A 16,496-nucleotide genomic window follows, 5' to 3' on the forward strand; every position below is an offset into this window, starting at 1 on the left:
AACTGCAAATGCTGCTGAAGCACTGCCAGGGAGGCGAAAGCTGTAGCTGACTTTCCAAAATGGGCACACACACGGCGTACTTTCACAAGCAGCTCAGGCAGATCAGGGTAGGTTTTGAGAAACCGCTGAACCACTAAGTTGAGCATATGGGCCAGGCATGGTACATGTGCGAGGTTGCCAAACTTCAGAGCCGCCACCAGGTTCCGGCCATTTTCACAAATGACCATGCCTGGTTGTAGGTTCAGGGATGAGAGCCACAGATCTGCCTGCTCTGTTACAGCTTTCATCAACTCTGCAGCGGTGTGCGCTTTGTCACCTAAGCAGATTAGCTTCAGCAGAGCATGTTGCCACTTGGCTGAGGAAGTGCTGCAGTGCTTCCAGCTTGCGACTGATGTGGTAGTTTTGGATATGAAGGCTGAAGAGGAGGAGGTGCAGGAACTGCTGTGGAAGATGGGGGCAACGCTGATTGAACTAGGGCCCGCAATCCTCAGCGTCATTAGCACATGTTCCGTCCCAGGTTCTGACTGGGTCCCGGCTTCCACAATATTCACCCATTGTACCGTCAGTGAAATGTAACAATCCTGCCCTCAAGCACTTGTTCATGTGTTCATAGTTAGGTGAACCTTCAAAGTAACTGCATTGGTGAGGATAATTTTCTGGGACGCTTGTATAAGGCGGTGATGGCACACCGGGAGAAACAGTGGCGGCTGGAGACCGAGCACCGAGGGATGGTCGCTGCCATGAGGTTGCGGAAAGCTTCCGTCTCCACAAGTCTAAGGGCAACATTTCCAGTGCAAGCAGTCGGGAAATGTGGCAGCTTAGTATTATGGCTTGTGGGTTTGTGGCTGCGTATTTGCGCTTGCATTCCAAGGACTGGGTAGGGACAACTGAATGCTGCACTGGTTGCTGACAGTGGTTGCAAGTGTGCAACGACAGGTGCAGGATGGGAGGTATCTTTGCCTGCTTCATGAACAGGGGATTGGCATGCGCACACAACAGCGGAACAGGCAGTGGTGTCACCCGCAGACATTGTTTCTGGACTTTGGTGTTTGGCCCAACTAGTCGGGTGCTTTGCTGTCATGTCATTGAGCATGCTAGTGGTGGTCAGGCTGGTAGTTTTGCTGCCCCTGCTGATGCTGGCATGGCTGATGTTGAAAATGGCCTTTTTGGGTTAACTGGACAGTCTTTAAAAAAGAGCCAGACTCGGGAAGACCTAACAGTTGGACTGGCAGCTTCCCTCGTGTTGATGTTCTGGGGAACAGTGGCCCGCCTTGTCTGTGGCTACCCCATTGTTTCTTCCTGCATGTTGTGGTGCTATGGCCCCCTCCCCCTCTGTGCTGCTGTCCTTGCTATGCATGTCACCTTCCCAGGTTAGGTCAGTGACTTCATCGTCCACCACCTTTTCTTCCATGTATGCACCCTGGTCCTCCTCCTGACTTTCTGGCAATTGTGTCTCATCATCATCCACCTCTTGCGACAGTAATTGTACTTTCCCACCGTCACCTTGTGACCGTGGCTGCTCAAATATTTGTACATTGCTACATGCGGTCTCCTCATGTCCTGCTTTAAGTGGGGAGGGTGAGAGGCCAGAATCTATAAATGGAAATGTGAACAGCTCTTCGGAGTGTCCAAGTGTTGGATCATTTGCCTCCTTACACTCAGCATGGTGGGAGGAAGGAGTTTCAGGGTGAGGAATATGTGGTCCAGACTCAGGGCTACTGAGACTGGACCGTATGGAAGACAGGGTGGTGGTAGCAAACTGACTGGAAACATTATCTGATATCCAACAAACAACCTTTTCACACTTGTCTGGCTTCAAGAGTGGTGCTCCGCGGCCCCCTAGAAAGTGGGACAGGAAACTAGGTCAACATCATGTGGGTGCTTGTTGTGCTCCCCAGCAGGGACAGTTTCAACTTGCCCGCGGCCTCAACCTTTACATGCACCATCAGCATCATGTCCACTTCCCCGTCCCTTACCACGCACCTTGCCCATTTTAAATGGAGTATAATGTTTTGCAGCTTGCAAAAATTCACGATTATTACCGCAGTATTATTTGATTACCTCTGACGACCAAGTTTCTCTGCAATAGCGGTATAACGATGCTATTGGTTAGTAGCCAAGTCTGGATATATGTTTTGAACGCACAACTGCCACACTTTAAATGGAGTATAATATTTGTCAGCTTCCAAAAATTTCACGATTATTACCACAGTAATATTTGATCACCTCTGATGACCAAGTTTCTCTGCAATAGCGGTATAGCGATATTATTGGTCATCAGCCAAGTCTGGATATGTTTTGAACGCACAACTGGTACACTTTAAATGGAGTATAATATTTGGCAGCTTCCAAAAGATTATTACCACAGTAATATTTGATCACCTCTGATGATGGACAAGTTTCTCTGCTTGCCCTATACAGCAATGCTATTCAAATCAACCAAATCTGGCTGTATGCTGTGTAAGGTGGCTAATGGTCGCGTAGTCAACGGGAGGTATGTATCACAGAGATGGCTGGTCTCTGTGATGTAACCTGGGGTATTTTCTCTAGTGCACGTATGCACTAAGAGGTCTAATTGGTGCACCTTGGAGACGGGTTACGGGTTCCTAGGAGAGAATGGGCGGGTCCAGCAACCCACATACCTCACCTCTGGGTGTGGTTACCAGCCTATATAATGGAGGCTGGTGTTTGGCACATGGTCTGTGTTTGGAGGGAGAAGGCCTCCTGTTTGTTGTCTCCAGACTGAGCTGTATGCTGGACGCTTACCAGCCTGTGTGATCACAGGTCCGGTTTATCAGAGACTTTGCTAAAAGGACTGTTTTACTTTTGCTTTTGCCTGGACTAAAGGCTGTTTGTTTGAATTTTTCTTTTCACGGTTTATGAAGCCAATAAACCGCTATAGACATTTAAAGGAACATGCTTCCTTTTTGCCTCTCATCACACCTGAGTGAGTACAATCCCTACAGCTGTTAACAAGCAAATAGACCAGTAAAGATGGTGTATTATATTGCTTTTCACAAAAATGATTAGGATTAAGAGCAAAAAGAATATTATTAGCCCTGATATCTAGGGCTTATGATAGGAGTTCCAGCAGCAGAAAGAACGTGCAATGAACCCTATTCTGTATTATACCAGGTCTCCACAAACTCTAACTACTTCTAACAGCAGTATTAATATTCCTCAGAATGAGTCCTTACAAGGACTGTTGAAGTAGATGAAATAAATAATAGTGGTGTGAAATCCCTGCCTAAAATAACCGCCAATTCTCTCCCTCGCTCAACTGCAGTTCTCCCTGCTCTGCCTCTTTGACCAGTAGACTGCGATGAGCATGGGTTCCCAAGTCTTATGTAGACCTGATAACTCTATGCAGCCAGCCAATCACTGTAATGCCACAACCAACATGGCTACGACATTACAGTGACTGTTAAGCAAACCCTGCATGTTCATTGGCTGCCTAAAAATCTGCAAACATGTGGGGAGGGGACTCGAGCTCCCGCCCAAACATTCAAAAATTACTCGCGGAGTAACGAGCATTCCGAGCACTGTGATGCTCAAACGAGTAGTGACGAGCGTGCTCGCTCAACACTATTTATATCTATCCATGCCAGTAATGTTAATGCTATTCATTTTTACTCTTCACTTAGATACAGAAATAAAGATTGATGTGATTGGGCTTCTCACTGGTCTAATTTGCACTGGAACATTCCTGGTTATATTTGGACTTCTTGGCTATTATTGGTACAGAATTTATTGTGACCCAAGAAGACACAATCACATGTAAGTAACATGTTGTCATACAGGTTTGGATGAGACTTTCATATATTTACCTACAGTATTGACCAAGACTGAGATAAAAACACTAATGAGCTATTAAAAATGTAACATTGCTTTATAGTCTTAGAGCATGGTGGCTCAGTGGTTAGCACGGTTGCTTTGCAATTATAGGGTCTTGGGTTTTACCAGGACAATATTTACTAGGATTTGTGTGTTCTCCCCATGTTTGCGTGAGTTTCTTCCTGGTATTCTGTTTTCCTACCACACTCCAAAATCATACTGATAGTGAATTTAAATTGTGAGCCCCAGTGGGGACAGTGATGATAGTGTCTGTTGAGCGCTGTGGAATATGATGATGCTACACATATAAAATAAATATAACATTTACATTTTGTGCATACATGGACAGCTAAAATGTTTCTAAGGATACTACAGGTTTCCTGTAGCTAGGGCATTTTTGTTATACAGTATACAGTGGTGTGCAAAAGTTTTAGACAGGTGCGGAAAAACCTATGCACATTAAAAATGCTTTAAAAAACAGAAGTGACAATAGTTTATTTTTATCAATTAACAAAATGCAAAGTGAATAAAGAAAAGAGAAATCTAAATCAAATCATTGTTTGATGTATAAATATTTGCCTGTATTTCTCAACACTGAGACACCATTAATCCTGACCAAATCCCCAACTCCATTTATTGAAATGCTGGCCAAAAATTGGCAGGACCCTCCACCATGCTTCACTGCTCCTGCCGACAACCATTATTGTACTGATCTCCAGCCATTCGGAGAGCAAACGGCCTTCTGTTAGGCTATGTGCCCACGATGTGGAATTGATGCGGATGTTTCCTGAGCGTTTCTGCCTCTCCATGGCAGAAAAAAAGCATGCTGATTTTATATGCGTTTTTTCTGCCAGGGAGAAGCGTTTTTCCATGCATTTCTGTATGCGTTTTTTCAAGCGCTTTTCCAAGCAATTTGGAGCATCATTTGGAAAAGTGCTTGACAAGTTGGTCACACAATATAAATCCATGCAACTGGCATGGATTTATATTGTGTGACCAACTTATGCTGCTTTAAATGCGGCATGAATAGTAAAAAAAATAATTAAAATGTAAAAAATATAAAAAAACATTATACTTACCTCTCCAGTGGTCCCCTGTCTCCTCTCCGGTGGCGTGCTCTGTCATCGGCGTCCCACGGTGTTCTGAAAGGACCTGCGTTGACGTCATTTAGTCAGCTGACAGGTGTTACGGATCCGGGTGGTGGAACCTTTGTGCTATGATGCAAGGAGGGACCAGAGGGGCCTAACTAAGTGCCTACCCGGACCAACCCTGGCCACACGGCGGCTTAGTCAACTCCGTGAACCAGGGAGGGACCGGGAAGGTGAACCAGGTACCACTCTGGGACCGACCTTGTGTGAGAGCAGGTCAGATGGCTGAAGCTGACAGGTACAGCAGATGAGCACGGCTGGTAGACAGACAGGTGATGCGGGTAGGCAAGCAGGCGGGCACGGCTAGTAGACTGCCAGGTGATGCGGGTAGGCGAGCAGGTGGGCTCGGCAGGTAGACAGGCTGGCGGGCACGGCTGATAGACAGGCAGGTGGGCACAGCTGATAGACAGGCGGGTGGGCTCGGTTGATAGATCAGCAGGCGGGTACGGCTGATAGATAGGCTGGCGGGCACTGGAACCTGAGGGCTGAGGGGAGTGTTAGCACACAAACAACAACCTTGCACAGGCACCTCCATTTTGGAGGAGATGCTTTAAATAGTAGTCCTCCGGCCTTTGACCGGGGACTCTTTAGGACGGTGCGCGCGGCCCCTTTACGAGGGAGGAAGCAGGGTGAGGGGATCGGTGTCTCTGCCCAGCAGGAGGCAGAGACGCCGACACTATAGTACCCCTCCCTTTACGCCCCATCTTCTTTAGGCCCGCAAGAAATTTTTCTAGAAGACAAGGGACATAAATGTTCTCCCTGGGCTCCCAAGACCTCTCTTCAGGACCGAACCCCTTCCAATCCACAAGAAAGTAAGTTTTTTCTCTTACCCTCTTGATGGCAAAAATGTTTACAACCACAAAGATGCCCTCAGCGGAGACTGGAGCTGGAGTGGTACCTGGATCTTCAGAGAAAGAATTAAGGACAACCGGCTTGAGGAGAGAAACATGAAAGGAATTGGGAATCCGTAAGGAGGCCGGGAGTTTCAGCTTGTAAGCCACTGGATTTATTTGGTTCAGAATCTCGAACGGACAGATGAACCGCGGACCCAACTTGTAAGATGGTATCTTGAGACGGACATATTTGGAGGAAAGCCAGACCTTGTCTCCCGGATGGAATAGAGGCGGATCCAGACGTCTCTCATCAGCATGCTTCTTCATCCGCTCGGAGGACTGAAGAAACGCAGATCTAGTGTCCTCCCAGATGGCTGAAAATTCACTGACGAGAGACTCCGCGGCAGGATTGTCCACTGAAGAGGAGACGGGAAACGGAATCCGGGGGTGTCGACCGTAAACCACAAAAAATGGAGATTTAGCAGAGTACTCACTCACATGGTTGTTATAGGAAAACTCGGCCCAAGGCAGGAGCTCTACCCAATCGCTATGCTGAGCGTTGACAAAGTGCCGACGAAAACTGATAAGGATCTGATTGATAAGTTTCACTTGACCATTGGACTGAGAATGATAGGCTGAAGAAATCCAAAGAGGCATCCAGCAGTTTACACGTGGCTCTCTAGAAGCGAGAAGTGAACTGAACTCTCCGGTCAGAGACAATGTGGAGGGGTAAGCCTTGGAGACGGAAGATGTGACGGATGAAGTCCTTAGCCAGCACAGGTGCAGACGGAAGACCAGGCAGAGGGATGAAGTGAGCCATCTTGGAGAAGCAGTCGGCGACCACCCAAATGACAGTACAACCGGCCAATACAGGAAGATCCGTGATGAAATTCATTGCAATATGTTGCCAAGGAGCGGAAGGCATGGTAAGAGGAAGAAGACGACCAGCTGGAAGGTTCCTAGGTATCTTGTTACGGGCACAAAAGGAACAAGTCGCAACAAAATCCGCAACATCCTTGCGCAGGGTGGGCCACCAATAATGTCGAGCAATGAGCAGAAGCATCTTCCTCTGGCCGGCATGACCAGCCAGTTTGGACCAATGACCCCAGAGTAAGACCCTCTTCCGATCCTGAGCCGCTACAAAGGTCTTACCAGGAGGTAGATGAGACAGGTCAAATGGAGCAACAGTCATTATTCTGGAGGGGTCAATGATGTGTAGAGGCTCCTCCTCTTGGTCGGTAGACAGAAATGAGCGGGATAGAGCGTCGGCTTTAATGTTCTTGTCTGCCGGGCGGTAATGAAGAGTGAAGCAGAATCGAGCAAAGAATAAAGACCGTCTGGCCTGACGCGGATTTAGTCTTTGGGCAGTCTGCAAATAAGCAAAGTTTTTATGGTCAGTGTAGATGACCACCGGGTGCAGAGCCCCCTCAAGCGAGTAGCGCCACTCCTCCAGCGCTAATTTGATGGCCAGCAGTTCTCGATATCCTATGGAGTAATTGCGCTCGGACGGAGAGAAGAGTTTGGAGAAGAAGCCGCAGGACACCATTTGCCCGGACGAAGATTTCTGGGTGAGCACTGCTCCCGCCCCAGAGGAAGAGGCATCAACCTCCAGGAAGAACTGTTTATTGCAATCCGGACAGTGTAGCACTGGAGCGGAGGAGAAGGCTTGTTTAAGAGAGACGAAGGCATTCTCCACCTTGGAAGTCCATTCCCTAGGATTTGCTCCTTTACGGGTGAGATCACAGATGGGAGCAATCCAGGAGGAGAAATGAGGAATGAAGAGGCGGTAATAGTTGGCGAATCCCAGAAACCGCTGAATAGCCCTCAACCCCTCAGGTCGGGGCCACTTTAAGATGGCAGACACCTTCTCGGGATCCATCCGCAGTCCGGTATCAGTGATGATATACCCCAGAAATGGTAGGGAGGTCTGCTCAAAGAGGCATTTCTCGTACTTAGCATACAGGCGATTCTTCGGGAGCCTCAGCAGGACCTGACAAACATCCGTCCGGTGAGAGGGCAGATCAGGGGAGAACACCAAGATATCATCCAGGTACACCACCATGCAGGAATGCAGGAGATCTTGGAAGATGTCGTTTACTAACTCCTGGAAGACGGCTGGAGCATTACAGAGACCGAAGGGCATCACGCGGTACTCGTAGTGACCATTCCGTGTGTTGAATGCCGTCTTCCACTCGTCTCCCTGGCGAATCTGGACCAGATTGTATGCCCCACGAAGATTGGGCTTAGTGAAGATCTTCGCGCCTTTTAGGCGGTCAAACAGCTCCGAGATGAGAGGCAGGGGGTACTTATTTTTGATGGTAATCTGGTTTAGGCTTCTATAGTCGATACAAGGACGAAGAGAGCAGTCTTTCTTTTTGACGAAGAAGAATCCTGCTCCAGCTGGAGAGGGGGATTTCTGGATAAATCCCTTAGCAAGATTCTCTTCTATGTATTCAGACATAGCACAGGCCTCGGCCAAGGGATAGATTCGCCCGCGAGGAGGTGAGGCACCAGGTTTTAGGTCGATGGGGCAATCATACGGCCTATGAGGTGGTAGTGTCTCTGCCTCCTTTTTATCAAAGACGTCCGCATCTGACCAGTAGGGTGCCGGCAGGCCAGGTAGGTTAGCTGGAGTAGACGGTGGGTCAAGCAGGACGAACCGGGTCCAGACAGGTCTTATGGCATTCCTGACCCCAACGGAGCACCTCACCCGAGCTCCAATTCAGGACGGGCTCATGTGTCTGTAACCAAGGCAGACCAAGCAAGAGGGGATGAGAGAGACTGGACAGCACGTAAAAGGAGATCTTCTCCGAGTGCAGCATTCCCACCTGAAGAGTTACAGGCTCAGTGACAAACAAGATGGTTTCAGAGAGAAGCTTTCCATCCACAGACGAAACCACTAAAGGATCAGCCAGACGTATGGTAGGAATCTGAAAACGCTTCACCACGGCCTGTTGAATGAGGTTCTTAGTGGCTCCGGAATCCAGATAGGCAGTCTCGACGAAGCGGGAATCGCCACTGGTAACAGAAACGGACAGAGTCAAGGGTGGAGAGGAAGAACTCTTGCCTAGGATGACCTCTCCGAGTGGTCTTAGACACTGGAGTTTCCTGGTCTCACCGGGAAGGAGCGGATCTGATGCTCTATATTGCCACAGTAGAAGCACCTCCCCTCAACGTGGCGGATCTCCTGGTGAGACTTGACCATCTTAACTTGGTAAATTTGCATTGACTCTGGAGGAGACACCCGGGGAAATGCTGGTTGCAAGACTGGACTTTGGAAGGTTGGAGCAAGGCGCAGAGGTCTCCTCTCACGGGTCGTCTCCTTAGCACGCTTTAGAAAACAGAAGTCAATCCGGGTAGCTAATGACACCAGGTCATCCAGGGAGGGAGGTATGTCACGACCGGCGACCGGCTAGGTCATCCTTGACCCGTCCAGAAAGATCCTCCCAAAAGGTGGACACCAGAGCCTCATTGTTCCAGGCAAGTTCAGATACGAGGGTTCGGAAACGCACAGCATACTGGCCCACAGAGAGACTCCCTTGGGGGAGTCGGAGAAGTGAGGAGGCAGTAGAAGATTTTCGTCCAGGCTCATCGAAGACCTTCCGGAAAGCCACGAGGAAGGCCTGGAGATCGGATACCAGAGGATCCCCTCTCTCCCACAGAGGGTTAAGCCACGCCAACGCCTCTCCGGTGAGGTGAGACATGATGAATGCCACCTTGGCCCTTTCGGTGGAGAACTGGTGTGCCAGGAGCTCAAAGTGCAGTGTGCACTGATTTATGAAGCCCCGACACAGGGCAGGGTCACCACCGAAACGTGGAGGCGCAGTAAGCCGGGGTCCAAATCCGGCTGCCACAGCACCACTGGGTTGAGGAGCCGCCGGAGCGGGTGCCGCTCGGTTAGAGGCGGACGCAGTCGGGGTGGACAGCGCATCCATGTAGGAGTTGATTGTCCGTAGATAGGACAGGATAGTATCCTGTTGGGATCTCTGGCGAGAGACCTCTTGGTACTGGTCTGAGAGCGAAGGAGCCTGGGAGCCACCGGATTCCATGGCCTGTGCAAACTGTTACGGATGTGCTATGATGCAAGGAGGGACCAGAGGGGTGTAACTAAGTGCCCACCCGGACCGGCCCTTAGCCACACGGCAGCTTAGTTGACTCCGTGAACCAGGGAGGGACCGGGAAGGTGAACCAGGTGCCACTCTGGGACTGACCTTGTGTGAGAGCAGGTGACTCCCACGGGTCAGATGGCTGAAGCTGACAGGTACAGCAGATGAGCACGGCTGGTAGACAGATAGGTGATGCGGGTAGGCAAGCAGGCGGGCAAGGCTGGAAGACTGCCAGGTGATGCAGGTAGGCTCGGCAGGTAGACAGGCAGGCGGGCACGGCTGATAGACAAGCAGGTGGGCATGGCTGATAAACAGGCTGGCGGACACTGGAACCTGAGGGCTGAGGAGAGTGTTAGCATACAAACAACAACCTTGCACAGACACCTCCATTTTGGAGGAGGTGCTTTAAATAGGAGTAGTCCTCTTGCCATTGGCCGGGGACTCTTTAGGACAGCGCGCGCGGCCCCTTTAAGAGGGAGGAAGAGTGCGCCCTAAGTACAGTGCCCGGGAAACTGCGTGAGGTGCACGCACCCCGGACAGCAACAGGGGAGCTGGAGGATGCCGGACTGGGACCGCGGCGGTGAGGGGATCGGCGTCTCTGCCCGGCAGGAGACAGAGACGCCGTTGGTACAACAGGTAGCACAACCGCCGACGTCAGCAGTTGTGTGACCATCACATGAGTAAACGACATCACCGCAGGTCCTTGAGAACACCGCGGGACGCCGAGGACACAGGATGCCACTGGAGAGGAGACCGGGGGCCACCGTAGAGGTAAGTACAATGTTTTTTTTTATATTTTTTACGTATTAATTCTTTTTTTTTACTAATTGTACCCGGGTCGGATGAGAGTCTCCTCTTCTCCAGGCCCGGGTACCATCCGCGCATTGAACCGCATAACATCCGCATGCATTCATGTATACATGTGGATGTTATGCTGTGCAATGCAAGTCAATGGCGGCGATTTCGCCGCGATTACGCACAGGAAATGGTTGTGCTGCGGATTTTTTCGCAATGATGATCCGCAGCGGAAATTTCCTCAGCATGTGCACAGCACATGTGGATTATCATTGGGAAACATCGCAGACAACTTAACAAGCATTTTTAATGCGTTTTCGCGGCGGAAATGCAGCTGCGGAAACGCTTTAAATCTGCATCGTGGGCACACAGCGTTACAGTCACATATTTCACATTGTGACTCCTCAGTCCAGAGCACCTGCTGCCATTTTTTCACACCAGTTCCCATGTTTTCATAGTTGAGTCGCTTGGCCTTCTTTCCACGTTGAAGGTCTGGTTTTTGGCCACAATTCTTCCATGAAGACAACTACTGGCAAATGCTATTATTCTCTGATTTTCCTAAATGTTCCATGTAAATGAGTCAGTATAATGTTCAAATCATCAAATCATCAACCATTGGAGTATAAATCACATTTTATTGGACAAACCTCCCAATGATAACAGTATTTTTTTCAAAACTAAAAAATCTCATAATTCACTGTTACAAATGATCATGCCCAACAGGGTTTCCAAACATTTTATAGTGTGTAAAGAACTGAAAATGGTCATTTGTTGAATCTGCAGCATTAAGAGGCCACATTTACTGAAATCAAAAGCTTTTTCGATCAAAACATGTTTTGATGTGAACTGCCTCCCATCCTCATAGATCGTTTGCTTGAAGACACTCTAAGGGTATGTGCCCACGTAGCGTTTTACAAGCGTATATGCTGCAGAATTTCCGCAGCGTAAACGCTTGGGAAACGCTTGGTAATCCGCCCCCCATGGTCCCCAGTGACAAGCCGCAATGTCAATGCCCATGCTGCGGATTTTTCCGCAGCGTTTATGCTGCGCTCAAAAATCCGCAGCATGTCCATTAAGTTTGCGGACATGCAGCGTAATCGCCGCCATTGACTTGCATTGAAACGCATAATTTCCGTGTCAGTACATTTGTACACACGGATATTATTCGTTTCTATGTGCAGATGGTACCCAAGTCTGGAGGAGAGGAGATTCTCATCCAGACCCGAGTACCATAAAACCTGTAAAAAAAAAGAATTTAAAATAAAAAATAAAGTATATACTCACCTTCTGATGTCCTCCAGGTTTTTTTCTGCTCCGTCCGGTCTATTGGAATGCTCCCGCTATTGTGAAGGACCTGCCATGACGTCACTGAGTCATGTGACCCATCACATGGCTCAATGATGTCACCGCAGGTCCTTCACACCACCGCGAGCCGCCAAACACACCGGACGCGGCAGAGAGAACACCGGGAGGACACCGGAAGGTGAGTATAAACTTAACTTTTTTATTTTTTACCATTTTTATTCTTTTTTTTTAACTAACTTGGTCACACTACTATAAATCCATGCCGGTTGCATGGATTTATATAGTGTGAACAAGTTGTCAAGCACTTTTCCAAGTGATGCTAAAATTGCTTGGAAAAGCGCTTGATAACCCGCATGCAGGAATGCATGCAAAAACGCTTGACAAACGCTACTACCTGGCGGGAAAAACGCATGTAAAATCCGCATTCGTTTTTCCTGCCAGGGAGAAGCGTAAAAAATATGCAGCATTTCTGCATCGTGGGCTCTTAGCCTAAGGGTATGTGGCCACGATGCAGAAATGAAGCAGAAAATTTCTGCAGAGTTTCTGCATGTTCTTGGCAGTCAAAAACGCTTGCAGATTTTACACGCGTTTTTGCAGCGTTTTTACATGCGGATTTGACTTGCGTTTTTCAAATGCATTGGGACCTCAAATCCGCATGCAGAAACGCACAAACAATGGACATGCTGCGGATTTTTCCGCAAGGAAAATCCGCTGCGGAAAATTCCGCAGCATGGGCACAGAACATTTTTTATAAAGAGAAAGGTCGAGTCTTCACGGCTTAGAAAATAGTACATATTTTATTAGACAAAGTTCATTAAAAAAGAAAACCCAAAACATCAGGGTAAAGTGTCTGGTCGTTCTTTTTACCGTGCCACACAGGCACGCCACTGTTTGGCCAGCCTACTGTCAGCCTGCCAGTCATATTGTGACTATCACCCTCAATAAGCTCTCGGAGCCACAGGTGTACTACATATTTTTCTGTGACTTTGGCTCTAATAATAAGCGATCGATTATCTTCTGTCCAGTAACGGGGGCTACAGGTGTAGTGTCTTAAATCCATGGCTGTTTAGGTACCAATTCTTGCAACTTTGCACAAATTGAATGAGTATATAGCACCTTATATAGTGGGCTGTGTTTGACGCACCCCCTGGGCCTGTGCTGTGCAGGGGATACCCGGAACCGGGCCTCTGGTGGGATGTAGTCTCCGTGGCGCTGACCCGGTCCGTGCCCAGGGCGGTCAAACCAGTGGCAGTCTTAGTGTAATAACAAATGTCCGACTACGCCACCCGTGGATTGCGGTCAGTGGGGACCGCCGCTGCGCTGCAAACCACTGAGGCTGATGTTGTAAGCGCAGCCAAGTATGGGATAACTCCCCACGGGAGGAGTATTGCCTCAGGGCAGCTAGTGTGGATGATGGGAGTGATGGTGTGAGCGTCCCAGTACTGATGGTGCTGGTGCGGTGATGAAACACAGAGACGTGGGGCTGCAGTTTCCAATGCTTTACTCACAGTTGTTATTCGTGTCAATCCTGCAGGCCATGACTGCCCAAGCCGTGTTGCGTCCACCAGGCAAGGGGCTCGACTAACTCCCAGGCAATTCTAGAGCGTGGCACAGGGCTCCCTTCTCTTCCCTTCTCTGGCCGTCCTCACCAGTGACCCACCTTTGTCCAGCTCCCTCGGGCCTTCTCTTGGCGAAACCTATCTCCGGTTTCCCTGACCCTATGTCGTATGCTTTCCTGGGGATGTAGTGAGGGGTCGCACTAAGATGTGGTCACAACCTCCGGTCTTTGGCTGAGGAATCTGTTGCCTCCTCCAATTTGGGTCCCGGTACCCTGCTCTACCAACCCTTCACCCGCAATCTCCTGGGCCTATGGGGTTCCTTCTGTCCTCGTGTCTCTGGGCCTTTCTCTGTGTTACAGTTCCCTTATCTCCTTTCTGTTCCAGTTCCAATTCCTACTTCTCCTTCTCCTCTCAGGCTCCGGCCTCTTCTCTAGGCCTGCCTCTGGAGCAGCACCCAGCCTGAGCTGCTGCTCCCTGTCTGCTCTCCTCACAGACTGCACTGAACTCGACCCTGTCCTAAGATGGTGCCCACCTTATATACCTCCCTTATGTGTGAGCCCAGGTGACTAGCAACCAATGGGCTCCTACCTTTGCCCAGAGACCCACCCCTATCTGCTCCTACACCACTGGGTTTTCCTTCCCCTCCCCATTCCAGACAGGGACAGATGCTGTCGTGCCTGCACTCCTGTCTCGTGGGAGCACCGTTGACCTGTCCCTCGGAAATGGGGTGTGTGTGGTGCATGCAGCCTAACGAGTCCTGTTCCACACTCCATCCTTACCCGGGAGTGGAATATCACACCTCTGGTTTGAGGTGCAATACCCCTGTAGCAGCCGAGCCCTCAGGGTGCTACATTTAGTCTGGTCGTTCATATCATTGTTCACCTTGCACTTTACCCTGATGTTTTGGGTTTTCTTTTTTAATGAACTTTGTCTAATAAAATATGTACTATTTTCTAAGCGTGAAGACTCTGCCTTTCTCTTTATAAAAAATGTTTCCAATGAGTTGGTATAGAGGGGTGTTTGTGGGAAGTGGTTCTCCCCACGTACACCTTAATTTTGATTTTTGGGCTGTGTTTCTAATTATGGGCACAGAACATGCAGATTTTCATTGGGGATCATGGGGCACGGATTACCAAGCGTTTTGCAAGTGTTTACGCTGCGGAAATTCCGCAGCAAAAACGCTTGAAAAACGCATAGTGGGCACACAGCCTAAAGGTTCTCAATAGGGTTGAGGTCAGGGGAGGATGGTGGCCACACCATGAGTTTCTCTCCTTTCAGCCAATGACTCAGAGATATTTGCAGCTTGAGATGGTACATTGTCATACATGAATGTGACTCGCCCCCTGGGCCGTGGGGCACTCGGATCCGGGCAGTAGGGGAACGATGGGAGTAGTAGTGGCAACCCGGTTCCGTGGCTCAGAGTGGTCAGGCCAGTGGTAGTCCGTTATGCGCTGATGATTATGTCCGACTACACCACCCGTGGATTGCGGTTATTAGGAACCGCCGCTGCATGCAGACCGCTGGGGCTGATGAGGTGTGCAGCTAGGGTAGTGCGACTCCCCACGGGAAGAGTGCGGCCCCAGGGCAGTATAATGGATGGTGGGAGTGATGGTGGTGAGAGTCCCAGTACCGGTAGTGCTGGAGGCGCGAAGGAGCACACAGACAACAGGTTGCAGTCCAGGATCTTTACTAAAACAGGTAAACTGACCCATAAACAGTCCCGGCTAGGAGGGGACCTGGATGTCTGAGAGCAATGGGGAAATTGGCCCTGGTCAGGGTGAGGGTGTAGGCCTACCGTGCTTTCTGTGCTCCTTCTGGCTATCTCCTCCTTATAGGGTAACAGCCCACGTTTCCGAGCTTTCCGTGTACTCTCGCCTGTATGGCCTGCGACGTGGGTTCCTTTCTGCTCCCGGCCTGGTACGGCTTTACTGGTCCCTTCTGTTGTGACAGAGCCTCCAGGTTTCTTAGGCCAAGGAACATACAGTCCCCTGCGGACTGGTTATCTGCTGTGGGATGTGGAATCCTCCCAGCCTCAGACACCAAAGTCTGGTAAATTAAGTCCTTTATCTGCTAAGACAGGCTCACTTCGCCTCTTGTCTCTGGCTTGTGGCTCTCCTCCTGCTACACTTCCTCTTAGGTGCAATACAACTGTCTGTCCCTGCTCTGCTCTGGGACACATCTCAGTACTGAGATAGGTCATCCAGTTCTCTCTAACCCTGTCCCCAGTTCCAGCTTTTATAGGGGCAGCCTGCTCCCCCTACTGGCCTGAGACAGGAGGTACTGCATGCTAATGTTCCCCTGACTAGAGAACCTCCCCCCTGCTCTCAGACACAGCTTTATTACATTTTGTGGCATCCAGGCCAGGGTGACACAAATATAATTTTGCTACCGATGGCACGGTTCTTCTTTTTGTATCATGGAAGAAAGTGGTCAGTCAGAAACTCTATATACTTTCCTGAGGTCATTTTCACACATTTAGGGACCCTAAAGGGACCTACCAACTCTCCTCCAATGATTCTGACCAAAAAACGACTCCGCCACCTCCTTGCTGACCTTGCAGCTTTGTTGGGACATGATGGCCATGGCATACCCACATCATTTTTGAAGCTGAAAATGCTTCAGTAAGAATGGCAGCTGTGGTTTTCCTGAAGAGTCTTTGACATCTTTTGCCTGATTTTTGCTGACGCCTTTGTTTTTATTCCATATATGAGATAGTGGCAGCTTCAAAGCGAAGACACCTGAAAAATGGCATCGGAGCAGCTTCACATAGATAAAAAAGTGAAAAAACAATCAACATATGCACATGAAAATCTACAACGTAAATTGACATATGCCAGATTTAACATCCGCACCATGTAGCAAATTCCACTGTTATTTTTTTGTCGCACAGGGATAAAATTTGTTAAGATCTCGCTC

The 16,496-nt window shown here is 49.3% G+C and overlaps 1 protein-coding gene across 1 annotated transcript in view; it reads left to right on the top strand.

The window, feature by feature from the left end:
* Positions 1-16,496, top strand: part of PRRG4 (proline rich and Gla domain 4) — a 263,253-nt gene that overhangs the window by 136,706 nt on the left and 110,051 nt on the right. The window contains exon 5 of the mRNA XM_073658110.1: positions 3,645-3,777. Coding sequence (XP_073514211.1) covers positions 3,645-3,777 — 133 coding nt within the window. The remainder of the gene's footprint in view (positions 1-3,644; positions 3,778-16,496) is intronic.

This window comes from Phyllobates terribilis, unplaced genomic scaffold, assembly GCF_046119375.1.
Source record: "Phyllobates terribilis strain yellow unplaced genomic scaffold, ASM4611937v1 Scaffold_13__5_contigs__length_258822181, whole genome shotgun sequence".
Taxonomy (NCBI): domain Eukaryota; kingdom Metazoa; phylum Chordata; class Amphibia; order Anura; family Dendrobatidae; genus Phyllobates; species Phyllobates terribilis.